General features: G+C 45.0%; 1 protein-coding gene across 5 annotated transcripts in view; it reads left to right on the top strand.

Moving 5' to 3' along the window:
- Nucleotides 1-27,413, top strand: part of LOC144491738 (MICOS complex subunit mic25-like) — a 438,118-nt gene that overhangs the window by 271,818 nt on the left and 138,887 nt on the right. For 4 of the 5 annotated variants that reach the window (XR_013497493.1, XM_078209977.1, XM_078209976.1 and 1 more), the window contains one exon: nucleotides 23,146-23,281. Coding sequence is in view for 3 of the 5 variants with exons in the window: in XM_078209977.1 (XP_078066103.1) it covers nucleotides 23,146-23,281 (136 nt within the window). In the remaining 2 variants the exon portion in view is untranslated. Of the gene's footprint in view, nucleotides 1-23,145; nucleotides 23,282-27,413 lie in introns of those variants that run through there. The other variant, XM_078209979.1, reaches the window with a different exon arrangement.

Here is a 27,413-nt window from a genome sequence, read left to right as displayed (position 1 = left end):
AGATAATTTATCTTAGTGATGTTGGCTGAGGGTTAGATACTGGTCAGGATCCCAGGGAGAACCCCACTTCTCCAAAATAATGCTGTAGAACCTTTCACTTCTTATCTGAGAGGATAGTCGGCACATTGATTTAACATCTTATCTGAAAGATGGCACCTCTGACAGTCCAGCATTCCCTCAGTACAGCACTGAAGAGACAACCTGGATTTTGTGCAGGAGACTTGGAGTGGGACTTGAAACCGCAGCCTTCTTACTCAGAAGCAAAAGGAACACCCACTGAGCAAAGCTGAAGGAAAGATGACAAAATTAAGTATTTAGGAGAATAAGAAATCTCACATAATTTGACATTTACATAATTGACTTTCTCACTGTAATAAAAAATTGCCCAACTTCGACATAAATTAATTACAAATATACATTTATTGATAATGAAATAAATACATAGACCCTCACACACATGGTACCTACAACATATGAGTGCCAGGGCATATCTAATTTATTCCATTTGTAAGAGATTCCTTCATAAGTCAAGTCATGACCTTGTCATTCATGAGTTATTCAGCCTCCGTGCTGAAATATAGGAAGCATTCCTTCTTCTGTTTGCTATAGTCAGGGCCATTGGCTTACAGTGACTACATGAATCAAATTCCATTTTTATTACGTGTGATCCTCGGTGGTGTTTTGACATCCTCGATTCTGTCCTGTTTTATTGTGGGAATGCGATCTGTTCGCTCTGACTGTGGTTTATAATTTAGACGTGTTTGTGGCATTGACAGGTGAACAATCTGATTATAACAGCTGTGAGAAACAGCACGAATCTCTAGATTGCAATAATTACATATTAGGACATCCAAAAGTTGCTACGTAAAGCCAAATCTTTCCTGTTTTAAATGTGTGGTTTTTATATCTTTTGTACATAGAAACTGGGAGCAGGAGTAGGCCATTCAGCCCTTCAAACCTGCTCCACCATTCAACATGATCATGGCTGATCCTCTGTCCCAATGCCACATTCCTGCTTTCTCCCCATGTCCTTTGGTGCCATTAAAATCTAAAAAAAGTCTATCTCTTTCTTGTATTGGGCCCTCTTTCTCACTCATTACCCAAACCAGGGGAGACTGACTCCTGTTTAAATTTAAATTTAAATTTAAACTAGATAGGTTGGGGGGAGGGGAGCTAGAAGAGTTGACTAGGATCAAGGAACTAATTGATGAGGTGGAGGATGCAGGGGTAAGGGGAATTACAAAATTAATGGTAGAGGAGAGGGTGCAAGTGAATGAAGGCGGTAATTTAGATAAGGGAGTAGAGGGAGAGGGTGTTCGCGACTCATCAAAGCGGGTCCAGATAAAAGCTGGAATAAGGACACTTTGCCTGAATGCACGAAGCATTCGGAACAAGGTAAATGAGTTGATGGTGCAAATCAGCACGAGTGGGTACGATCTAGTGGCCATTACAGAAACGTGGCTGAAAGGTGACCAGGACTGGGAGATGAATATCCAGGGGTATCAGGCGTTTAGGAAGAATAGACAGGAAGGAAAAGGTGGTGGGGTCGCGCTATTAATAAGAGATAATATCAGGGTAGTACTGAGGGATGACATAGGCTCTGAGGAACAAAACGTGGAATCATTATGGGTAGAGATGAGGAATAGTAGAGGGAGAAAGACACTAGTAGGTGTGGTATATAGGCCCCCAAATAATAATGTTGAGGTAGGGAGGGCTATAAACAAGCAGATAAGGGATGCGTGTAAAAACGGAACGGCAATAATCATGGGGGACTTCAACATGCACATTGACTGGCAGACTCAAGTCGGTAAGGGTGGAATGGAGGAAGAGTTCTTAGAATGCTGTCGGGATAGTTTCCTTGAACAGCATGTTACGGAACCGACGAGGGAACGAGCTATTTTGGATCTGGTATTGTGTAACGAGGTAGGTAGAATTAAGGATCTTATTGTGAAGGACCCTCTTGGGTCTAGTGACCACAATATGGTCGAATTTCTGATTCAGATGGAAGAGGAGAAAGTTTGGTCCCAAACCAGTGTCCTCTGTTTGAACAGAGGGAAATATGATAGGATGAGGGATGAATTGGCTAAGGTAGACTGGGAGAGCAGGCTGGCAGGTAGGATAGCTGAGGAACAGTGGAGGATTTTTAAGGAGATCCTTTTCAGTTCTCAGCAAAAATATATTCCAGCAAAAAACAAGAATTGTAAGAAAAGGGAGAACCAGCCATGGATAACGAAGGAAATAAAGGAGAGTATTAAAATAAAAACAGCTGCGTACAGAGTGGCCAAAAATAGTGGAGAAACAAGTGATTGGGAAAAATTTAAGAAACAACAAAGAGAGACTAAGAAAGCGATAAAGAAAGGAAGGATAGACTATGAAGCTAGGCTAGCAATTAATATAAAAAATGATAGTAAAAGTTTTTATAAATATATAAAAAGGAATAGAGTGGCTAGAGTGAATGTTGGACCCTTGGAGGACGAGAGGGGAGAGTTAATAGTGGGAAATGAGGATATGGCTGAGTCTTTAAATAAGTTTTTTGTGTCGGTCTTCACGGTGGAGGACACAAATAGTTTGCCAAATATTAACGATAGAGGGTTGGCAGCAGGAGAAATACTTAATACAATTAATGTTACCAGAGAGGCAGTGCTGGGTAGACTAATGGGACTGAAGGTGGATAAGTCCCCGGGTCCGGATGGAATGCATCCCAGGGTATTGAAAGAAATGTCAGAGGTAATAGTGGATGCGTTAGTGATTATTTATCAAAACTCGTTGCATTCTGGGGTAGTGCCGGTTGATTGGAAAACGGCTAATGTTACGCCGCTGTTTAAAAAAGGAAGGAGACAAAAGGGGGTAACTATAGGCCGGTCAGCTTAACGTCTGTAGTAGGGAAAATGCTGGAATCCATTATTAAAGAGGAGATAGCAGGGCATCTGGATAGAAATGGTTCGATCAATCAGACGCAGCATGGAGGGGAAAGTCGTGCTTGACGAACATGTTGGATTTTTATGAAGATGTGACTAGGGCGGTTGATGGAGGAGAACCGGTGGATGCGGTGTTTTTGGATTTCCAAAAGGCGTTTGATAAGGTGCCCCATAAAAGGCTACTGAAGAAGATTAGGGCACACGGAGTTGGGGGTAGTGTGTTAAAGTGGATTGGGGACTGGCTATCCGACAGGAAGCAAAGAGTCGGAATAAATGGGTGTTTTTCCGGTTGGAGGAAGGTAACTAGTGGCGTGCCGCAGGGATCGGTACTCGGGCCGCAACTATTTACCATTTATATAGATGATCTGGAGGAGGGGACGGAGTGTAGGGTAACGAAGTTTGCAGACGACACAAAGATAAGTGGAAAAGTGAATCGTGTGGAGGACGGAGAAGATCTGCAGAGAGATTTGGACAGGCTGAGTGAGTGGGCGAGGATATGGCAAATGGAGTATAACGTTGAGAAATGCGAGGTTATACACTTTGGAGGAAATAATAACAAATGGGATTACTATCTCAATGGAAACAAATTAAAACATGCTACCGTGCAAAGGGACCTGGGGGTCCTTGTGCATGAGACGCAAAAGCCCAGTCTGCAGGTACAACAGGTGATCAAGAAGGCAAATGGGATGTTGGCCTATATTGCGAAGGGGATAGAATATAAAAGCAGGGATGTCTTGATGCACCTGTACAGGGCATTGGTGAGGCCGCAGCTGGAATACTGTGTGCAGTATTGGTCCCCTTATATGAGGAAGGATATATTGGCATTGGAGGGAGTGCAGAGAAGGTTCACCAGGTTGATACCTGAGATGAGGGGTTTGGATTATGAGGAGAGGCTGAGGAGATTGGGTTTGTACTCGTTGGAGTTCAGAAGGATGAGGGGGGATCTTATGGAGACTTATAAGATAATGCGGGGGCTGGATAGGGTGGAGGCGGAGAGATTCTTTCCACTTAGTAAGGAAGTTAAAACTAGAGGACACAGCCTCAAAATAAAGGGGGGTCGGTTTAAGACAGAGTTGAGGAGGAACTTCTTCTCCCAGAGGGTGGTGAATCTCTGGAATTCTCTGCCCACTGAGGTGGTGGAGGCTACCTCGCTGAATATGTTTAAAGCGCGGATGGATGGATTCCTGATCGGTAAGGGAATTAAGGGTTATGGGGATCAGGCGGGTAAGTGGTACTGATCCACGTCAGATCAGCCATGATCTTATTGAATGGCGGGGCAGGCTCGAGGGGCTAGATGGCCTACTCCTGCTCCTATTTCTTATGTTCTTATGTTCTTATGTTTCTGTACAATTCCATCAGTGTCAGCAGCTCTCCTGTACCCAGCTGAAGTGGCCACTCTTGACAGCTGAGCTAGAATGTGCTTGCTGTCTGACTGCTGTCTTCTGGGATCATCACAGCCAACTTCAACTTTGTCGTCACCTGGTGTCAGTGTGATGACTGGAGATTTCTATTCCAATACTACCAGCTTCTCCCACCGTTCAGGTACACAGGAATGGACCATTTAACTACTCCAGTCCACTCTACTGTTCAGTAAGATCATGGTTGTTCAGCAACTGAACTCCATATACCCATCTTTGCCCCACATCCCTCAGCATCTTAGGTTAACAAGAATCTTGTTAGCCTCAGCTTAAAAATTAACGCTCGCGCGATCATTTATTGCTATTTGTGGAAGAGAGTTGCAAACTTCTCCCACGCCTTGGATGGGAATTTCTAGCCAATGTTGCTGGTGGGATTTTTCTGTCCCACTGACAGCGAACCCCTGCTGTGAGTTCCCCAGCGGCGAAGGGTGTTAATAATGGGAAACAACTGCCAGCCAATGACGGGCCACCTCCACCGCTTAAAACATGCCCCGGGAACTGGGGGAGGGGGTGCGGTGTGGGGGATGGGGGTGCCCCTACCCTTGGTGTGTAGAAGTGTTTCCTAATTTCACACCTGAGTGATCTGACTTTAATTTTAGATTAAGTCCCCTAGCCCAAGACACTCCATGCAGCAGAAATAACTTCTCTTCAGTTGCCCTATCTGCTCCTCATAATATCTTGAAAACTTTGATCAGCCCATTTCTTAATCCTCTAAATTCCAAGGAATACAACCCTGGGTTTGCTAATCTTTCCAACAACTCAACTCTTGAAATCAAAGTATCGTTCGCTTCACTGTCTCCACGGGCTAAATGGTTTTTACTGAAGGTATGGTTGTCAGAACGGCTCACTACTCCAGGTGATGTCAAAGCAGGACCTCTTCTCGCCATCCATCTGATAAGACAATGATTTATCTTGCGGTGGTCAGCATGACCTTGTGACTCAGGAGCCTTGTATTTGCTGCAGAGGAAAGTGTTTGGTGGAGAAGCTGCACAATTCACCGGCCCCTATTTCCTCTGGACTCTTTTCTCAGCCAGCTGAGCTTTTCATTTCTGTTCGCCTCTTCCTCACAGTCAGTCTTCGGAGGTCATGGCCAAGAGCAACTGTGTCCCAGTTCTCAGTGTCGACCACTCTCATATCCCAATTAAAGGTATCCTTGTAGCCAAGATTTGGATGTCCAGGAAGTCGCAACGCAGTGGCCAGTTCATTGTACCGAAGGCCTTTGTGTATATGACCGTCATCTATCCGATCGATAACTGTGGCCGAGCCAGCACAGACATCATTAGCTTAGCAGTGGGTATGTGCTGCTGGAATTAGCACCGCCCAGGACCTCTGAGTTGGTGACTTTGTCTTGTAAAGTGATGCTGAGGATACGTCTGAGACAGAGAAGGCGGAAACTGTTCAGCCTTTTCTTATTTGTTGTCCACGTCTCGCCACTGTAGAGCAGTAGGCTGAGAGCGCAAAGTACTTGGTTTGCTATTGCTTTAGTTGCCCGAGTTGCAGATTATTTATAGCAGCATCAGTCTGCCTTAGGGCTCCACTCCAGATCCTTTTGTCAGGGTTTACTCCATAAGACCATAAGACATAGGCAGGGCAGTAGGCCATTCGGCCCACCGAGTCTACTCCGCCGTTCAGTGACATCATGATTGACCTGATACAATAATTCTCAACTCCACTTTCCCGCCTTATCCCCATAACCCTTGATTCCCTTACTGATTAAAAATCTGTCTATCTCAGCCTTGAACATATTTAACGACCCAGCCTCTACAGCTCTCTGCGGTAAAGAATTCCACAGATTCACTCCCCTCTGAGAGAAGAAATTCCTCCTCATCTCTGTCTTAAATGGGTGACCCCTTACTCTGAGATTATGCCCTCTGGTCCTAGACTCTCCCACAAGGGAAACCACCTCTCAGCATCCACCCTGTCAAGCCTCCTGAGAATCTTATACATCTCAATAAGATCGCTTCTCATTCTTCTAAACTCCAATGAGTATAGCCCCAACCTACTCAACCTCTCATAAGAAAATCCCTCCATACCCGGGATCAACCCAGTGAACCTTCACTGGATTCCTTCAATGCCAGTATATCTTTCCTTAGATAAGGGGACCAAAACTGTTCACAGTATTCCAGGTGTGGTCTAACTGGTGCCTTGTATAGTTTTCGCTTTCAATTCTCCCAAAGCAGTGAAGTTATTCACCCATATTTGGGAGTCTGGTTCATGAGTGCCTGGCTCTGTCCCCATGCCAGTTTCTGCACACTGCATGTTTGGGGGACAAACCTCCTCCAGGTTTCTCTGAAGCTTTAGCCTGGGTCTTCGAGGGACCCAGTTTCCATGTGTTGCCATGAGGAGGCAAAGGACCTGCCAATGAAAAAGCTGTGTACTGACAGGGAGTGACTTACACGCTTAGCTTTTTTTTACACATTGCCGCTAGCCAGTTGGACACGCCAGATATTTTTATAATGTGTGTACCTGGGCCCCCATGTCGTTTTGGACTTTGGATTAGGAACGCTGACAGAATTGCCCCTTTGGATGCAGCACAGCACTATCACAGCTACAACCGATCGTACGTCTGATTTACCCAATCTGTTGACATCAATGGAGAGGAAAATCTAGAAGGGTGTGAAAGCAGTGTTACGCCCAGTCCTGTCAGTATCCTGGCAGGGGAAGCATATAAAACTGCCCCTCACCAATCATCTCAACAATTGAATCTGGAAACTTCAAGAGCAGAATGGCAGAGGTGTGAAATTGGAATGGCGGGGCCATTGTTTTTGTTTCAGGTTGAGGCTGGGGGAGAGTACATCTATAAATCAACCCTTTTTAGTACCAAACCTCAGACAGTGGCTCCGCTTGTTGTAAGATTAACTCCCCTCTGTACCAGTGTGGTTTCCTTTGATCACGTTTTTTGTTCTTCTGTATCGGTGATTCTTGAGCTTTCCTGTCTTATTATTTCATTGGGAACTAGTTCTCCGTGAACTTGATCAAAAAGTGACTGACATCCAAAACAAGAAGAGTTCTGTCGGTAGACATTGTTCACTGATTGAACCAATGACCAACCTTTATCTTTACTCTGTCGAATCCACAGCACAGAGACAAGATATTTGCCACAACTGGTTAATGCAGTGGTCAGACTTCACAAGTGCCTCCTCCCACGATAATTACTTCTTCCCATCCTTGTAGAATCTACAGTGCAGAAGGAGGTCATTTGGCCCATCGAGCCTGCATCGACAACAGTCCCACCCAGGTCGTGTTCCATCCCGCAACCCCACATATTTACTCTCCGAATCCCCCTGATATTAAGGGGCAATTTATCATGGCCAGTCAACCTAACCCGCACATATTTGGACTGTGGGACGAAACTGGAGCACCCGGAGGAAACCCACGCAGACACGGGGAGAATGTGCAAACTCCACACAGACAGTGACACGAGGCTGGAATTGAATCCGGGTCCCTGGTGCTGTGAGGCAGCAGTGCTAACCACTGTGCCACCATGCCGACCCTGTCTCTATATCCCTCTCAACGTATTCATCAAGCCATTCCATAATAAATTTTGCTCTTCATTTCAATGGCAATGAGTTCCGCATTCTCACCACTCTGTCAAATTCCTCCTAAATTCTTTATCTGATTTATTGTTACTGCTGAATTTACATTTATACTCTCTTGTTCTGGACTCACCAACAAGTTTGAAAAAGATTTCCCAGAGTCACCTTGCTGTTGCAATATACAGTCAAGTTAGAAAAAGTATTTAAATGAAAGCCTGATGATCTTGAGATTAAGTGAAGACTCGAAGAGCTAGTATCTGCCCGATTTTGATGTCCTGGGGGAGAGTATTTATTTTATGATATTCAGGATGTCTGGAGCACAATAATGTGTAGAATAGAACTTTGAAGGCCCCAGCTAGGAAGGTTCCAGAAGAATAGGACATCGCAGTGTCAACAAAATGGAGGAAAATAAGAAAGATCGACAATGAAAGGAGAGTTTGGAGATGAGTGATGAGAAATCAGATGGCAAGCCTTTAAATGTTTTAGTGTCATAGAGGTTTGCAGCATGGAAACAGGCCCTTTGGCCTAACTTGTCCATGCCACCCAGTTTTTACCACTAAGCTAGTCCCAATTGCCCGCGTTTGGCCCATATCCTAGTCCCAATTGCCCGCGTTTGGCCCATATCCCTCTATACCCATCATACCCATGTGACTGTCTAAATGCTTTTTAAAAGATAAAATTATACCCGCCTCTACTACTACCTCTGGCAGCTCGTTCCAGACACTCACCACCTTCTGTATGAAAAAATTTCCCCTCATGTCCCTTTTGTGTCTCTCCCCTCTCACCTTAAACCTATGCCCTCTAATTTTAGACTCCCCTATCTTTGGGAAAAGATATCGATTATCCAGCTGATCTGTGCCCCTCATTATTTTATAGGCCTCTATTCGATCACCCCTAAGCCTCCTACGCTCCAGGGAAAAAAGTCCCAGTCTATCCAACCTCTCCTTGTAACTTAAACCATTTGAGCAGCTCAATCAAATCTCCTCGCAATCTTCTCTTCTCCAAGGAGAACGTTCCCAGTTTCTGCGCACCATGGGGACATGTGCCTTGATGCAGCGAATGAATTTACAAAGGGAATGAATGCCTCTGCCCACTCCCCCAGGACGGCAGCTCCAGTGCTGCATCATTCCCAAGGGCTCCTCAATCCATCATCCAGTTACACGCTGCCTTCCTCGGACAACCACTGCTGTTAACAGGATTAATCCTCAATGGTCTACGGCAATGAGCTTCCTCGTCAGCAGAGGCAGCAAGAGCTGTGACCTTCTTTGCAAGAAGGCTGTTAAAAACCTTTAAAGATACTTAACCAGTAGGCAAGTAGTGGTTTTTTTTGTAAAGTTAAGAACATATATATGAACGTACGAGTTAGGAGCAGGAGTAGGCCATTCGGCTCTTCAAGTCTGCTCTGCCATTTGATAAAATCATGGCTGATATGATTGAGCCTGATGGGGAAGAACATATTTTGGATTCAAAAATAAGCTGAATTTTTAAAACACATTTTGGCATCTGTGTGGTTAGCGCTGCTGCCTCACAGCTCCAGGGACCCGGGTCCAATTCCGGCCTCGGGTCACTGTCTGTGTGGAGTTTGCACATTCTTCCATGTCTGCGTGGGTTTCCTCCGGGTGCTCCGGTTTCCTCCCACAGTCCAAAGATGTGCAGGTTAGGTGGATTGGCCATGCTAAATTGACCCTTAATGTCAGGGGGATCAGCAGGGTTAATGCGTGGGGTTATGGGGATAGGGCCTGGATGGGATTGTTGTCGGTGCAGAATCGATGGGCTGAATGGCCTCCTTCTGCACTGTAGGGATTTATGATTCTAGGGTGGAGCTGATATTGGAATCAAGCATGTCGATGTTTAGAGAAGGACTATTTGTGTAAACATCAAATGCAAGAGTAGGAATTGTTGTTTGGACATGGGAAATATATGACCAACTTGAGACTCTGAAGCAGTGGAAGAAATGGTATTTTTATTGGCCTGTTAAAGACCAGGAAGGGAGGCCTGTTTCAAAGCTAATAGTTTATAGGGTCATAGAGGTTCACAGCATGGAAACAATCCCTTCGGCCCAACTTGTCCATGCTGCCCCTTTTTTTAAACCTGTAAGGTTAAAGAAATCATAGAAACCCTACAGTACAGAAAGAGGCCATTCGGCCCATCGTGTCTGCACCGATCACAATCCCACCCAGGCCCGACCCCCATATCCTTACATATTTTACCCGCTAATCCCTCTAATCCGCGCATCCCAGGACACGAAGGGGCAATTTTTTAGCATGGCCAATCAACCTAACCCGCACATCTTTGGTCGTCCCAATTGCCCACGTTTGGCCCATATCCCTCTATACCCATCTTATCCATGTAACTGTCTAAACACTTTTTAAAAGACAAAATTGTATCCGCCTCTACTACTACCTCTGACAGCTTGTTCCAGACACTCACCACCCTCTGGGTGAAAAACATTGCCCCTCTGGACCCTTTTGTATCTCTCCCCTCTCACCTTAAACCTATGCCCTCTAGTTTTAGACTCCCCTACCTTTGGGAAAAGATATTGACTATCTAGGTAATCTATGCCCCTCATTATTTTATAGACCTCTATAAGATCAGCCCTCAGCCTCCTACGCTCCAGAGAAAAAATTCCCAGTCTATCCAGCCTCTCCTTATAACTCAAACCATCAAGTCCTGGTAGCATCCTAGTAAATCTTTTCTGCACTACTTCTAGTTTAATAATATCCTTTCTATAATAGGGTGACCAGAACTGTACACAGTATTCCAAGTGTGGCCTTACCAATGTCTTGTATAACTTCAACAAGACGTCCCAACTCCTGTATTCAATGTTCTGACCAATGAAACCAAGCATGCCGAATGCCTTCTTCATCACTCTGTCTACCTGTGACTCCACTTTCAAGCAACTACCTGTACCCCTAGATCTCTTTGTTTTATAACTCTCCCCAACGCCCAGCCATTAACTGAGTAAGTCCTGCAGTGGTTCGATCGACCAAAATGCATCACCTCGCATTTATCTAAATTAAACTCCATCTGCCATTCGTCAGCCCACTGGCCCAATTGATCAAGATCCCGTTGCAATCCTAGATAACCTTCTTCACTGTCCACTATGCCATCAATCTTGGTGTCATCTGCAAACTTACTAACCATGCCTCCTAAATTCTCATGCAAATCATTAATATAAATGACAAACAACAGTGGACCCAGCACCGATCCCTGAGGCACACCGCTGGTCACAGGCCTCCAGTTCATAGATGTGAACCTTGCCCAGACCCTGACAGAGGTTTCAGAGATATCAAAGGCATGATTTGGCAAATTTTCAAAAGTAGAATTTCAGAAGAAGGTTTCATTTTTCTTTTGTTCTTCTGACAAGTTACAGGAGGAATGGCTAATTTTTTTCCCTGTCTGAAATGGCAGTGGAAAACGGATTTAACTTAAAATGGATTTAGTTGTAACTTTCAACAAAGGAATTGGATGCATACCTAATAGGGGAAACTTTTCAGGGCTATGGGTAAAGAGCAAGGCAGTAGGAAAAAAGGGCTGACATAGGCATGATGGGGCGAATAGTGTCCTCCTGTGCCATAAAATCCATAAACATGTTGCTTTGAAACCTCCTCATTCCAAAAATAGATTTTTGTCTGCATAAACAGAATGTGGGCGAATTAACATCCAATCACAATTAATTGGTAACAATGATCCTTTAACATCTAAGTTAACAGTTAATTACATATAAATCTGCCAAAATTAATTAATTTACCAGTGGAGTACGGGATTTTTGCAGTAAATCTCAGTTTACTCTTGAGGCACTTCCTTACCAGATGCACCATCCCTACCCTATGAAATGAGTCAGCAGGCTAGAACTTTTATTTGGTGTTTCCCCAGAGAAGAGCACTAAAATTGATCCTTCTTTTTCTTTAAGAAAGTATTGCACATTGTATTAGATTAAAAAATAAAACTCAGCAATACCGCTGATCTGAAAGTTAAAAAGAACAGTTAGCATCTGAAGACAAGGCAGAGTACTGATTCAAATGTGATCTCATGTGACTGACAGGTGCGGCTCAGTGGTAGCATTCTCTAGCCTCTGAGCCAGTGGGCTGTGGGTTCATGTCTACTCAAGCATTTTGGGCAAATAAGTTTGATTCCCGCCAGCAAGATCGCATTTTCTGATTTTAAGCGAACCTCACTGGTGGAGTGGTGCGGCACATGCCAGGGAAGGGCAGGAACCTAATGTGAATGCATCAGCACATCATTACCAAGCACCTGTGGCAGATATTGAGCCCACACCGAATATTCAGCTGGTGTCAGCGTGACGTCACCTTGGCGCCATTTACAACAGTTCTACATTTTGATTTGATTTGATTTATTATTGTCACATGTATTAACATGCAGTGAAAAGTATTGTTTCTTGCGCGCTATACAGACAAAGTATACCCTTCATAGAGAAGGAAAGGAGAGGGTGCAGAATCTAGTGTTACAGTCATAGCTAGGGTGTAGAGAAAGATCAACTTAATGCAAGGTGAGTCCATTCAAAAGTCTGACAACAGCAGGGAAGAAGCTGTTCTTGAGTCGGTTGGTACATGACCTCAGACTTTTGTATCTTTTTCCTGATGGCAGAAGGTGGAAGAGAGAATGTTCGGGGTGCGTGGGGTCCTTAATTATGCTGGCTGCTTGTCCGAGGCAGCAGGAAGTGTAGACAGAGTCAATGGATGGGAGATTGGTCATGCATAAGCATGAACCTGGCGCCGTCATCTCCGAGGGGGTATATCGGAGGTAAGTGCTCAGGCAGCCATTATTTCTCGGGTAGTCCAACGCACAAGGGACAAGGGGCACCAGGGACGCACACAACTGCAGCTCAGGGCCGGGGCTAAGGGTCGGTGGGGGGGAGGTGTGGGTTGCTCAGAGGTCTTACCTTACCCTCATTTCGGTTGCCCCTTGCTCCAAAGGGATGTGCTGGCCCCATGACTAACCCCCAGCCTGGAGGATCAGGTGCTGTGCTAGTCTGGCCCCTCACCTGAAACCAGCATAGTTAAACCTGCCAGGGACCCAAACCCCACTGGTATAAATCCCGGAATCTCTGGGACTCGTAATCCTCACTACCACAGCAAGATCACAGCATGGTGTGAAGTTCCAGTACAACTACACCACTGTTACCTGGCCAAAATGGAATATTGCCCAGGCAATCCTGCGCACAAAAAGGCAAGATAAATTCAGTCTAGTCATTTGCCACCCCTTCTTCTCTCAACCATGAACAAAGTGATTGATTGTGTCATTGACACGACTATCAAACTGCACTTAACCCACCAATTTCCTGGTGCTCAGTTTGGGATCTGCTAGGACTATTTGAATCCAACAATTATAGCCTTAGTCCAACCATGAACAAAAGAGCTAAATTACAAAGGTGAGGCAAGAGTGACTGCCATTGTGATCAAAATGCCATTTGGCCAAGTCTGGCATCAAGGAACCCAGGCAAAAGTGAAATCAGTGGGAATTGGTGGAAAACTATCTGCTGACTGGAATCTGCTGACAAAGGAAGACATTGTGGTTATTGGAAGACAATCCTCTTAGCCTAGGCCAATGCTGCAGGAGTTCCTCAAGGTGGTGTTCTAGACCCAACCATCAGCTGCAACCATCCCTTTGACATTCAATGACATCACCATTGCTGAATCCTCCAGCATCAGCATTCTGGTTACCATCGACCAGGAACCTGCCTGATGGGACACATAAATACTGTGGCTAAAGAGCAGGTCAGAGGTTGAGTATTTTGTGCCAAGAACCGGTCTGCTGACTCCCCAAAAGCTTCCCACCATTCGCAATATACAAGTCAGGAATATGATGGAACACTAAAGCAAAATCCTACAGAAGCTGGAGATCTGAAATAAAAATAGAAAATTCTGGAAATATTCAGCAAGTCAGGCAACATCTGCGGAGAGAAATAATGTTAAGATTTCTTGTTGTGGTGGACCTTCATTGGTCCCATTTGTTATAACGCGTGCAGCTGTAACACCATTGTGGACAAAGAAACCTGCTTGACTGGCACCCAATCTGCCAACTTAAACATTCACTCCCTGCACCTCTGGTGCACAGTGGCATTAATGTAGACCATCAACAAGATGCACAGCACCAACAAAAGTGTTTCTACAAACTCTGTGATTTGTAGGCCGGAATTTTACCGCCTCAACTACCACGGGAATTGTAGCGGGCAAGGGGTGGACACTGGGTAGGTCTGTTGACACCGTAAGAAGTCTCACAACACCAGGTTAAAGTCCAACAGGTTTATTTGGTAGCAAAAGCCACAAGTTTTCGGAGCGCTTGCTGCCCCTTCGTCAGGTGAGTGGGAGTTCTGTTCACAAACAGGGCATATAAAGACACAGACTCAATTTACAAAATAATGGTTGGAATGCGAGTCTTTATAGGTAATCAAGTCTAATCAAGACTTGATTACCTGTCTGTGCCTATATACCTATATGCCCTGTTTGTGAACAGAATTCCCACTCACCTGACGAAGGAGCAGCGCTCCGAAAGCTCGTGGCTTTTGCTACCAAATAAACCTGGATGAGGAAGTGGAGGGATGGGTTGGTAAGTTTGCTGACGACACCAAGGTAGGTGGTGTTGTGGATAGTTTGGAGGGATGTCAGAAGTTGCAGCGAGACATAGATAGAATGCAAGACTGGGCGGAGAAGTGGCAGATGGACTTCAACCCGGATAAGTGTGTGGTGATCCATTTTGGCAGATCCAATGGGATGAAGCAGCAATATAATATGAAGGGTACCATTCTTAGCAGTGTAGAGGATCAGAAGGACCTTGGGGTCCGGGTCCATAGGACTCTTAAATCGGCCTCGCAGGTGGAGGATGCGGTCAAGAAGGCGCACGGCGTACTGGCCTTCATTAATCGAGGGATTGAGTTTAGGAGTCGGGAGATAATGCTGCAGCTTTATAGGACCCTGGTTAGACCCCACTTGGAGTACTGCGCGCAGTTCTGGTCACCTCATTACAGGAAAGATGTTGAAGCCATTGAAAGGGTGCAGAGGAGATTTACAAGGATGTTGCCTGGATTGGGGGGCATGCCTTATGAGGATAGGTTGAGGGAGCTTGGTCTCTTCTCCCTGGAGAGACGAAGGATGAGAGGTGACCTGATAGAGGTTTACAAGATGTTGAGAGGTCTGGATAGGGTAGACTCTCAGAGGCTATTTCCAAGGGCTGAAATGGTTGCTACAAGAGGACACAGGTTTAAGGTGCTGGGGGGGTAGGTACAGAGGAGATGTCAGGGGTAAGTTTTTCACTCAGAGGGTGGTGGGTGAGTGGAATCGGCTGACGTCGGTGGTGGTGGAGGCAAACTCGTTGGGGTCTTTTAAGAGACTTCTGGATGAGTACATGGGATTTAATGGGATTGAGGGCTATAGATAGGCCTAGAGGTGGGGATGTGATCGGCGCAACCTGTGGGCCGAAGGGCCTGTTTGTGCTGTGGCTTTCTATGTTCTATGTTCTATGTTCTATGTTCTATGTTAACCTGTTGGACTTTAACCTGGTGTTGTGAGACTTCTTACTGTGTTTACCCCAGTCCAACACCAGCATCTCCACATCAAGGTCTGTTGACCTCAGGCGGGATTTTACGGTTTTGGGATGAGCGCGGCTGTAAAATCCCACCTGGTCCACTCTTTTCCTTCTCTATGAACGGTATGATTTGTCTGTATAGCGCGCAAGAAACAATTCTTTTCACTGTGTACTAATACATGTGACAATAATAAATCAAATCAAATCAAAAGGAAGTCAGGGGCAGCAGTTGCATGGGAACACCACCACCTCCAAGTTCCCCTCACAAATCGCACACCATCCTGACTTGGAACTACATTGCCATTCCTCCGTCGTTGCTGGGTCAAAATCCTGGAATGTCCTACCCAACAAAACCATTCATCACACGGACTGCAGAGATTCAAGAAAGTGGTCCCCCTGAGGGAAATTTGGGAATGGTCTTGCTGTTTGCTCCTGTGAACAAGTGGAAAGAAAAAGGAAAGAAAAGGCAATGCCTTTCTGCCGATCCACGACTCTAGAACACAATTTAAAGAAAAGCAAGGAATGTCCCTTGCCCCTACACTCCCTCACTGCCCCCTTCCCCGCCCCAGGAATCCTCCCAAACTCCATGGCTGATGTTGTTTGCTAACAATGCAGAGTATCCACTACAATCCACTCAAATAATTCACTGACTGAAGCATTTTTTTTTCAGATGTTTCGATGCTAAATGCGAGCATTTTTTTGAGACATCTTTTTGAAGTTTGCACTCCATATGCTAATTCACTCTGCAGCATGAATTTTAATTGCTGTAAGAAAGGATTGTGCCCAGGTGCAACTTGGATGGCTCTCCAAGCACAAATATCATCAATTCCAGCAAAGGAGAAAATCTGGTTCTTACAGTCAGATCCACGCAAGCCTGACAATTGAATCCTGATTAACTGATAACTAGTTTGCCCAGAAATTTTATGCTTGGGTCAGGATTTATGTTATACTGCAGCCAGAAATAGCCTGTTTGCAAATCCTCGTGGCACAGTCTATTTAATCATTCGTCCCAGCAAGTGAAGGTAACTGAAAATATCCTAAAAAGACATATCTCTTCAGCTGCTTATTGCTGTGTGTGGAGTTTCAACGTTAGAAGCTGTGAGCAACCTAGTTATTACCAGTGCTTCTTCAGAGTAGCTGCAATGTCTGCAAAAAAAGACCAGAGGTATAAAAAGATCACTCTGAAATATATATGTATTAGCAGATTTCTCGCGGTGTTGCTGCCGGCTGAAGCAAGGTTGACGGAATCGCTGGTGATGCCGGTGTGGGATCCGAGTGGAAATGGGAAGCAGGTTTGGGTCAAGGTAGAAACAGGAGGCAGGTCTGGATGAAGGTGGGAAGTGGGTCTCGGTCGAGGTGGAGATGGGAGGCTGGTCTGGATGATGCATTAAGGATAGTGCTGAGCCTTCGGGTGAGATTGAGTTCTATATTCAGGCATCTGAACGTTGTAGAAAAAAAAAAGGCTACGCCCAAGATTGAAATGTAGGTGGAAAGGGGTTTTGGGTGAGGGCTTCTCAAATGGAGTGTGAGATTTATGGGGGCCCAGATATTTTGCATAGTGTAAGTAAGTAGCATGGTTTTTGAAGAGTAAGATCATGTCCAACATAAACAACTTCCATACAATCTGTGAAAAGTATTCGGATGAGCACTTGAAATAACATAACATTCGAGGATATGGGGTGGGGTTACGGGCATAGAGCAAGGGGTAAGATGCTCTGTTGGAGAGTTGGTGCAGCCTCAATGGGCCAAATGGCTTCCTCTACACTGCAGGGATTCTATGATTCTATGGAATTAGCGTGACTTTAGTGGTGGTTATTGTTGGTGCAGACCCAATGGGCTGAAGGGCCTTTTCTGCACTGTACGACTCTATGATTGACATGCTTGATTATCCTGAGGACATTGGATGTCGGAATTCCAAGTGAGATTATTTATTTTACATTTAAATCAAGTTATTGACAAGGTTGTTGAGGAAAAACATCTCATGGGGGAAGATCGTGACATTTGGGAATGTCGATGGACAAGTAATCCAGATGTCCAGGCTAATGGTCTGAGGGTTCATATCACGATGTGGAGATGCCGGCATTGGACTGGGGTAAACACAGTAAGAGGTCTCACAACACCAGTTGAAAGTCCAACAGGTTTATTTGGTAGCAAAAGCCACAAGCTTTCGGAGCGCTGCTCCTTCGTCAGGTAAGTGGGAGTTCCGTTCACAAACATAAGAACATAAGAAATAGGAGCAGGAGTAGGCCATCTAGCCCCTCGAGCCTGCCCCGCCATTCAATAAGATCATGGCTGATCTGAAGTGGATCAGTTCCACCTACCCGTCTGATCCCTATAACCCCTAATTCCCTTACCGATCAGGAATCCATCTATCCGTGATTTAAACATATTCAACGAGGTAGCCTCCACCACTTCAGTGGGCAGAGAATTCCAGAGATTCACCACCCTCTGAGACAAACAGGGCATATAAAGACACAAACTCAATTTACAAAATAATGGTTGGAATGCGAGTCTTTACAGGTAATCAAGTCTTAAAGGTACAGGCAATGTGAGTGGAGAGAGGGGTAAGCACAGGTTAAAGAGATGTGTATTGTCTCCAGACAGGACAGTTAGTGAGATTTTGCAAGCCCAGGCAAGTCGTTGGGGTTACAGATAGTGTGACGTGAACCCAAGATCCTGGTTGAGGCCGTCCTCATGTGCGCAGAACTTGGCTATCAGTTGCAGAGACTGAAGAGTCTTGCCTGGGCTTGCAAAATCTCACTAACTGTCCTGGCTGGAGACAATACACATCTCTTTAACCTGTGCTTAACCCTCTCTCCACTCACATTGTCTGTACCTTTAAGACTTGATTATCTGTAAAGACTCGCATTCCAACCATTATTTTGTAAATTGAATTTGTGTCTTTATATGCCCTGTTTGTGAACAGAACTCCCACTTACCTGACGAAGGAGCAGTGCTCTGAAAGCTAGTGGCTTTTGCTACCAAATAAACCTGTCGGACTTTAACCTGGTGTTGTGAGACTTCTTACTGGGTTCATATCACACCATGGTAACTGTTGGAATTTAAATTCAATTAATAAATCTGGAATTGAAAGCTGGTTTCAGTAATAGTGACCATTAAACAATCATAGATTGTTGTAAAAACCCATCTTGTTCACTAATGTCCTTTAGGGTGGGAAATCTGCCATCCTTACCCAGTCTGGCCCGCATATGACGCCACCACAACAAAGTGGTTGGCTTTTAACTGCCCTCTGCGATGGCCTAGCAACTCAATCAGTTCAAGGGCAATAAGGGATGTTCAACAAATGCCGGCCTTGCCTGTGACACCCACATCCCATTAAAGAATGCATTTAAAAACCATGGCGGAATCTTACCAAAAACGAGAGTGTTGTTTCCAGCCAACTTTCTCTCCGAGTCTTATGACACTTTGCCTAATGAAATCAAGGGGGCGTGTCTCACGTGGTCATGCACAGAGCCGAGGCCTCAACACACCAGCATAACTCGGCTACACTGAGATCGGAGCACCATTTTTAAAGGGTGGCCTGTTCGTAACAGGAATAAATCACAACCAACCCCCCCAGCCCACCACAAAGGTCTCAGGGGCTCCCCGACCCACCTCTGATTGGAGTCAGCACTCTCTACCCCCGCTTTCTCCTGATCATCTGCCCCTTCCCCCCTCGATCATCGGCTCCTTCCCCACCTTTTGCACCCCTGCCCCCACCGACCATCGGCCCCTTCCCCCAATCATCAGCCCTTTTCCCCTGCCACCCCCCACAGCTGGAGCCGGCATCCCCTGCTCCTGTGTCTGCTCCCAGCCCACAAACAAATCTGAATGAATTCCCCCCCCCCCCTTCGCCATGAGGCTTCCACTGGGGCCTGCCCCTTGGCACAGGTTGGCATGGTGCTAATCTGGCACTGCCAGTCTGTGCCAGGGGGCAGTGCCGGGGGCACTGCCTGGCCATGTCACTCTCCCCTGGGGGCTATACTCACCTTTTTGCCCCCGTGGAGACCCCCACGACAGGTTCCCGTCCAGGTGAACCTGTTGTAAATGGCGTGACGTCACTCCGGCACCTGCTGAATATTCACTCAGGGCAGAAGAGTGCTCACTACTGACATGCTAATGTATTAAAGTGAGCTTCCCGGGGCCCCACAGTGTGTTTCATGCCCCTCCACCGGTGAGGGGCCTGCAAGATTGCAACTCGGAAATTCACCGGCGCGAATCGCACTTTCCGGATTTTGACCGTGCACTGCCATTCCCGCAGTCTGAGAGTGTGGGCTCAAAGTCACCCCAATATGTTGACAACCACAAGATTCCAGAGAGTGGAATGTGGGACTGTTAAATTTAGCTCAACCAAGTGCAAGTGAGAGGTGTACTAGGTGAAGTCCTTACTTGGCCTTTTAAATTTTGCCAAGGCATTCATTTGGACAGGTGGTCTTGATGCCTCATCTACAAAGTGTATCTCATATGTGGCACCTCCTCAATACTGAACAGTTCCAGCCAAAGTTATATGGTAAAGTCCTGGAACTGGGCTTGCGCCCACATTGTTCTGATTCAGGTGAGAGTGCCACCAAAGGGTCTTGCAGTTTAGATAATTGTTGTAGATGCAGACAGATGGTACATGAAGGATAAAACAGACTGGATGAAACAATGTGCAACGTAAGTCTAAAATAAAATTAGCACAGATTGAGAAAGGGTCCTTTAAATAATAGTGGACTCATCACATTCAACTTGTTATTCTCAAGATGTTGCTGGCAAGTGAAATTGCAAACAAACCATTGGCATCTTGGTAAAATTAAAACAATGGAGTAAAGGTTCCCAGAGATACAATGTACTGGTGGGACTGCGCTGGAGTCCTGTGTACCGTTCTAGTCATTGTTCCTGTGCGTAATTCCACACCCTCGCTTTTTGTCTGTAGCCCTATAAGTTCCTCATCCTTAGTCTCCGTCCAGTTCCCTTTCAAAATTATTTATGGAATCAGCTTCCACCACCTTTTCAGGCCGAGGGTTGCAGGTCCCACAGCTGCCTGAGTGAAAAACATTCTTCTCCTCTCCCCCGAGATCTTTAGCCAGTGATTTTAAGTCTCCGACTTCTGGATAGTGATTCACAATAGTTGGTTAATCGTTGAAAAAGTAGAAAAATAGCAAATTGCCGGTTAGTAAAGAATAAAAACTGAACCAATGAGCAAGATGGGTGAGATGGGAATGTGGAATTTGAAACACAAACAGATCAGTCATGATCTTAGTAAATGGCAGAGCAAGGACAAAGGGCTGAATGGCCTACTCCTGCTCCTATTTTCTACTTTTCTATGATTGACAGAGCAGGCTCAAGGGGCTGAATGGCCTACTTTTGTTTCTATTTCATATGATTGTATGCCAAACAACTGTTTACATACTCCTTTGTTAGAAACATTCTCCTCTAAATTCATACACATTTCCTTTGGTTGCAGCATGTTTTTTGCAGAGCGAATTATCTGCTTGTTAGGATGGAGCATTGCCAGCACACTAGTCAGAACGGTGAGGGTTGGTACGATGACAATGTAGATACAAAGGGCTGGATTTTGTTGGGTGTCGCGGACCCTGTTCCTCCAGCTAAAATGCTGGTATTGGAACCATCCCTCGATCCTGAGGGAAACAGCCCACAGCAATTTACAGTGAGGAGCAACATTAGTTACTTTAATTCAAGAATTAAAGAATTTGACATCAATGAAGGAGGCTTTTCTACCAATTTTCCTGCCCCGACTCTTTGAAAGAGCTATTTACCTTGATCCATTTTCCTACAAAGATATAAACATAGAAAATAGGAGCAGGAGGAGGCCCCTTTGAACCTGCCCCACAAATCAACATGATCATGGCTGATCCTCTATCTCCACACCATGCCCCCACCCTATCCTCACACCATTGACACTTAGTCTAGAAATCCATTTCCCTCTTAAATATGTTCAGTGACTTGATCTCCACAGCCTTCTGTGGTAGAGGATTCCACAGTTCATCACTCTGAGTAAAGAGGTTTTCCCTAATCTCAGTCCTCAGTGGCCTCCCCTGTAACCTGAGACTGTGACCCTTGTTCTCGACACCCCCAGCCAAGGGAAACTTCATCCCTATATCCACTCTGAATTTTATACATTTCAGTGAGATTCCTCCCCTCCTCCCCTCATTCTTCTAAACTCCAGTGAATACAGGGCTCAATCGACCCAATTTCTCCTCATATGACAATCCTGCCATCCCAGGAATTAGTTTGTTGAACCTTCACTGCACGCCCTCTGTGGCAAGTGTATCCTTTCTTCGATAAGGAGACCAGAACTGCACACTACTCTGGGTGTGGTCTCACCAAGGCCCTGTACAGCTGCAATAAGATATTCTTGCTCCTGTACTCAAGCTCTCTTGCAATGAAGGCCATCAAAACACTTGCTTTCTTAATTGCTTGCTGTACCTTCATGCTTGTTGTCAGTAGTGACTGGTGTATTAGGACACTTAGGCCCCTTTGTACATCAACATTTCCCAATCTATTACCATTTAAATAATACTCTGTCATTCTTATCCATTTCACGTTTCAAAGCTCTTACATATTCTGCTTTCAGTATTGTTTCTAGTCTCCTACCACTTCATCAAATAAATCCTACCAGTCTCTCATTTTCTGCTTTTGGCACTTATCTTAAATTTATACCCTCCAGTTATGAACTCACTCCAGGGAAATTGTGTTTTCTTAACCGATTTGTCTTACCAGAAACTTTTGTGATTTAGACTTTTTTTTTCTTCAAATACATCAAAAGCCGAACCACCTGAGGTCAGGTCAGAAGGCATCCAGACTCCAACATAAAGCTAAAACCTTTCTGAGCTGGCCGTGTGTCAGCTGTGGCTCAGTGGGTGGCACTCTAGCCTCTCAGGCAGGAGGCTGTGGGTTCAGTCTGCACCCCAGAGAAGCACATAATCTAAACTGACACTTCAACGCTGTACTGAAGGAACGTTCTGTCTTTCGACTGAATTGTTTAGCTGAGGCCCCATCGCCCTCTCGGGAGTTATTTAAGAGATCCCAGGGCAATATTTTCAGTGGACAGTGGAGGCCAGTGACCTGGGCAATGTTTATCCCTCAATTGACAGCTGGAAGAAGACAATCTGGTCATTTATTTAATTGCTGCTTGTGGGATCTTGCTATGCACATTTGCCTGTTGCACTCTAATAGTATTTCACTGGTTGCAAAGGAGGTTGAGATGTCCTGGGCTTGTGAAAGGAGCTGTATAAATTAAAGTTTTTTTCTTTGAACGGATCAATCAAATGTTGACTTGACCAACTGGACCATGACGGGAGCTGTTTTTGTTCTAAGCATACTTTAGATTTTCCCCCTTTGCGCTATTCAAAAGTGTCTTGTGTCACTCTCCATTCACCTGGAGGAAGTCCAGTGGGCAACAGCTGCCGAGCCTCTGTCAATGGTATTCCGTAACAGGCTGCCAGGAGCTGGCACAAGGTGACTTGATTCCTTTCCTCTGTTCTGTGGGAGGAATGCATAATCCTAATGGACTGAGAGCTTGTTTGCCTAGTGAATCAGGAATGCAAGCCCACATCTTACTGCTTCATGGCACAGCAGGTTAGAGCCCAGCACAGGCTGTGGATTTTAAAATCCCCCCTTACTGGAACAAATCTCTTTAAAGCATTTTCTAATATGCATTGAAAATATGTTCATTTTTAAAATGTGCAGAGACTTTAACATTTTTCTTATATCCTTGGTTGGCAGGATGAGAAACTATGAGCCTCTCTGTATAAATCTGCAGTCCCAGATCCTTAATTGTTACCAAGAAAATCCGCAGCTGACTTTGAAGTGCTCTACCTTTGCCAAGGAATACCGTCACTGCATCAGGGAGGCACAGAAGGTATGGTTTGAAGGTTACCCCTATTGACATTTATGGCCACTTTTACAGCAGCAGAATTCAACTGCATGGTTCATATATTCTGCTAAGTATGAATCCTAGAATCCGAGATTGGTTGCAGCATGAAAGTAGGCCATATGGGCTGGCTCTCTGCAGAGCAATTTAGCTAAATGGTCAAATCTTCAGTTATTCAATGAATTGCAGACCCCTGATAATGTCGGTCAGTCAGTCTGTGGTCAGATTAGACTCTTACTGCCACAAGGTAAATAGCTGGTGGTGTCGGAAGAGGTAAGAGGTCAGAAGATGTTTACATTATTTAGGTTCTGCTACACCATTGTACCAAATCTAAAAAGGGGAAGTGCCCTGCATTGACGTTACTCTCCTGAGATGCGTGCAGTTTTGTTCAAGTTAATTTTTTCCAACCCCGCCTTGGTGCGCATTTGCGTCAAGAATGCTCGGCGCATCATTGTAAACACACTGACTTGTCAGGTGGCGCTCATCCATTTTACCATGATGCGACTTGTTTTGATTTGATTTATTATTGTCACAGGTATTAGTATAAAGTGAAAAGTATTGTTTCTTTCATGCTATACAGACAAACATACCGTTCATAGAGAAGGCAAGGAGAGGGTGCAGAATGTAGTGTTACAGTCATAGCTAGGGTGTGGTGAAAGATTAATCTAGTGCGAGGTAGGTCCATTCAAAAGTCTGACAGTAGCAGGGAAGAAGCTGTTCTTGAGTCGGTTGGTACGTGACCTCAGACTTTAGTATCTTTTTCGTGACGGAAGAAGGTGGAAGAGAGAATGTCCGGAGTGCGTGGGGTCCTTAATTATGCTGGCTGTTTTGCCGAGGCAGAGGGAAGTGTAGACAGAGTCAATGGATGGGAGGCTGGTTTGAGTGATGGACGAGGTAGTTCCTTGTGGTCTTGGGCAGAGCACAAGCCATACCAAGCTGTGATACAAGCAGAGAATGCTTTCTATGGTGCATCTTAAAAAGTTGGTGAGAGTCATAGCTGACATGCTAAATTTCCTTAGTCTTTTCAGAAAGAAGACTTTGGTGGGCTTTTTTAATTATAGTGTCAAAAACTTGAACTGAAAATCCTGAGTTTCGCAAGTCATTAAAGTCACGAAAGGAAGAACTTACATTCATATAGCACCTTTCATAGCCTCAAAATGCCCCAAAACATTTTGCAGGCAATGAAAGAGTGGCTAATGCTGTAATATAGGAAAAGTGGCAACTATTTTCCACACAGCAACCTCCCACAAGCAGCAAAGAAAGAACAAAGAAAATTACAGCACAGGAACAGGCCCTTCGGCCCTCCAAGCCTGCACCGACCATGCTGCCCGACTGAACTAAAACCCCCTACCCTTCCGGGGACCGTATCCCTCTATTCCCATCCTATTCATGTACTTGAAAGAGTGAGATAATAATAAGCAATGAGATAAATGACCAGGTAACTGTTTCACAGTGTGGGTTGTGGGAACTAATGTGTCAACCGAGACTAAGTGTTAAATTTTAGGATTACAGAATCACAGAATTGTTACAGTGCAGGCAATTCAGACCATTGTGTCTGCAACAACTCTCCAAATGAGTATTAGGACCTGGTGCCAATCCCCTGCCTTTTCCCCGTACCCCTACCCATTGTTTATATTCAAGTGATCATCTAGTGCCCTCTCGAAGGCCTCGATCGAACCTGCATCCACTACACTTCCAGGCAGTGCATTCCAGATCTGAAGCTCTCGCTGTATGAAAACAATTTTTCTTACATTGTATTTGCTTCTTTTGCAAATCACTTTCAGTCTGAGCCTTCTTGTTCTTATTTCTCCCCATCTACTCTGTCCAGCCCCCCTCGTGGTTTTGAACACCTCTATCAAATCTCCTCTTTGTCTTCTTCTCTCGAAGAAGAACAGACCCAACCTCTCCAATCTATCTTCATAACTGCAGTTTCTTATCCCTGGAACCATTCTTGTAAACCTTTTCTGCATTCTCTTCAATACATTTGCATCCTCTTATAGTGTGTGTCGAGAACTGTACACAGTGCTCTAGCTGAGGTCTAACTAGTGTCATGTATCAGTGCCTTTGCAATTGTACACTATGCCCTATTAATAAAGCCAAGGATACTGTACGCATCACCAACTGCTCTCTGCACCTGCCTTGCTTCCTTCAATGATCTATCCACATACACCCAGGACCCTCTCCTCCTGCACCCATTTAAGAATTGTACCCTTTATTTTATATTGACTGTCCATTAGATTCCAACCAAATGCATCATCTCATACTTCCCTGCATTGAACTTCATCTGTCCACTCTACCAACTTGCCCATGTTCTTTTGAAGTTGTACACTGTCGTCCTCACAGTTTTCAATGCTTCTAAATTTTGTGTCAGTCGCAAACTTAAAAATTGTCCCCTGAACACCAAGATCTAGCTCATTAATATATATCAGGAAAAGCAAGGGCCCCATTACCGACCACTGGGGAACTCCACTACAAACATTCCTCCAGCCCAAAAGCATAATTAAGGACCCCACGCACCCCAGACATTCTCTCTTCCACCTTCTTCCTTCGGGAAAAAGATACAAAAGTCTGAGGTCACGGACCAACCGACTCAAGAACAGCTTCTTCCCTGCTGCTGTCAGACTTTTGAATGGACCTACCTCGCATTAAGTTGATCTTTCTCTACACCCTAGCTATGACTGTAACACTACATTCTGCACTCTCTCATTTCCTTCTCTATGAATGGTATGCTTTGTCTGTATAGCACGCAAGAAACAATACTTTCACTGTATACTAATACCTGTGATAATAATAAATCAAATCAAATCAAAAAGATATCCATTGATCATTATTCTCTTTTTTCTATTAGCCAATTTTGTATCCACATTGCTACTATCTCTTTTATTCCATAAGTAATAACTTTTCTCATAGGTCTGTTGTGTGGCACGTATCGAATGCCTTTTGAAAATCCATGTACACCACATCAACAGCATTACCCTCATCGACCCTCTCTGTTACCTTTTCAAAAAACTCCTGAAAGTTAGTTAAACATGATTTCCCCTTTAGAAATCCATGCTCAATCTTCCGAATCAACCCATAGTCTTCCATGTGACTACTAATTCTATCCTGTTTCTGGAGGCTTCCCCACGACTGAAGTTAAACTGACTGGTCTGTAATTGCTGGGCTCATCCTTACAACCTTTTTGGAACAAGTCTGCAACATTCGCAATTCTCCAATCCTCCCCTGAGTCCAGAGAAGACTGGACGATTACGGCCAGCGTCCCTGAAATTTCCACCCTCACTTCCTTCAAATATCCTGGGATGCATCTCATCCGGTCCTGGTGCCTTGTCAACTTCAAGTATCGACAGTGAATCTAACATCTCCTCCTTATCAATTTTGAACCCTTCTGGTGACAGAGGTTCCTCATCTGTCACCATAGCCTGGGTAACATCTACCTCCTTGCTAAAGATAGATGCAAAGTATTAATTTGCTCAGCCATGCTCACTGAGTCCATGTGTAAGTTCCCTTTTAGGTGCCTAATCAACCCTCCTCCTCCTTATGGGCAGCACGGTGCCACAGTGGTCAGCTCTGCTGCCTCACAGTGCCAGGGACCCGGATTCGATTCCCGGCTTGCATCACTGTCTGTATGGCGTTTGCATGTTCTCCCAGTGTCTGTATGGGTTTCCTCCAGTGTTCTGGTTTCCTCCCACAGTCCGAAAGACGTGCTGGTTAGGGTGCTTTGGCCATACTAAATTCTCCCTCAGTGTACCCAAACAGGCACCGACCGGAGTGTGGCGGCTAGGGGATTTTCACACTAACTTCATTGCAGTGTTAATATAAGCCTACTTGTGACACTAATAAATTAACTTTTAATATTTATATGCCTGTAGAAGACTTTAGGATTCCCCTTTACGTTGGCTGCCAGCCTTTTCTCATAATGACTCTTCACTTCTCTAATTCTTTTGAGGGAATACACCTTGACTGTGCCTGGACCATTTCTTTTTTTAGGGTTGCCCATTGTTTGGCTATAGTTTTTCCTGCCTACCATTTATTCCAGTCTATCCAGCCCAGCTTCATTCTTGCACCATTGAAATCGGCTCTTCCCCAATGAATTATTTTTACTCTGGCTTGCTTATTATTA

Source organism: Mustelus asterias, chromosome 3 (assembly GCF_964213995.1).
Source record: "Mustelus asterias chromosome 3, sMusAst1.hap1.1, whole genome shotgun sequence".
NCBI lineage: Eukaryota > Metazoa > Chordata > Chondrichthyes > Carcharhiniformes > Triakidae > Mustelus > Mustelus asterias.
Note: the sequence above shows the minus strand (reverse complement) of the source record. Positions and strands in the feature narration are given on the sequence as shown.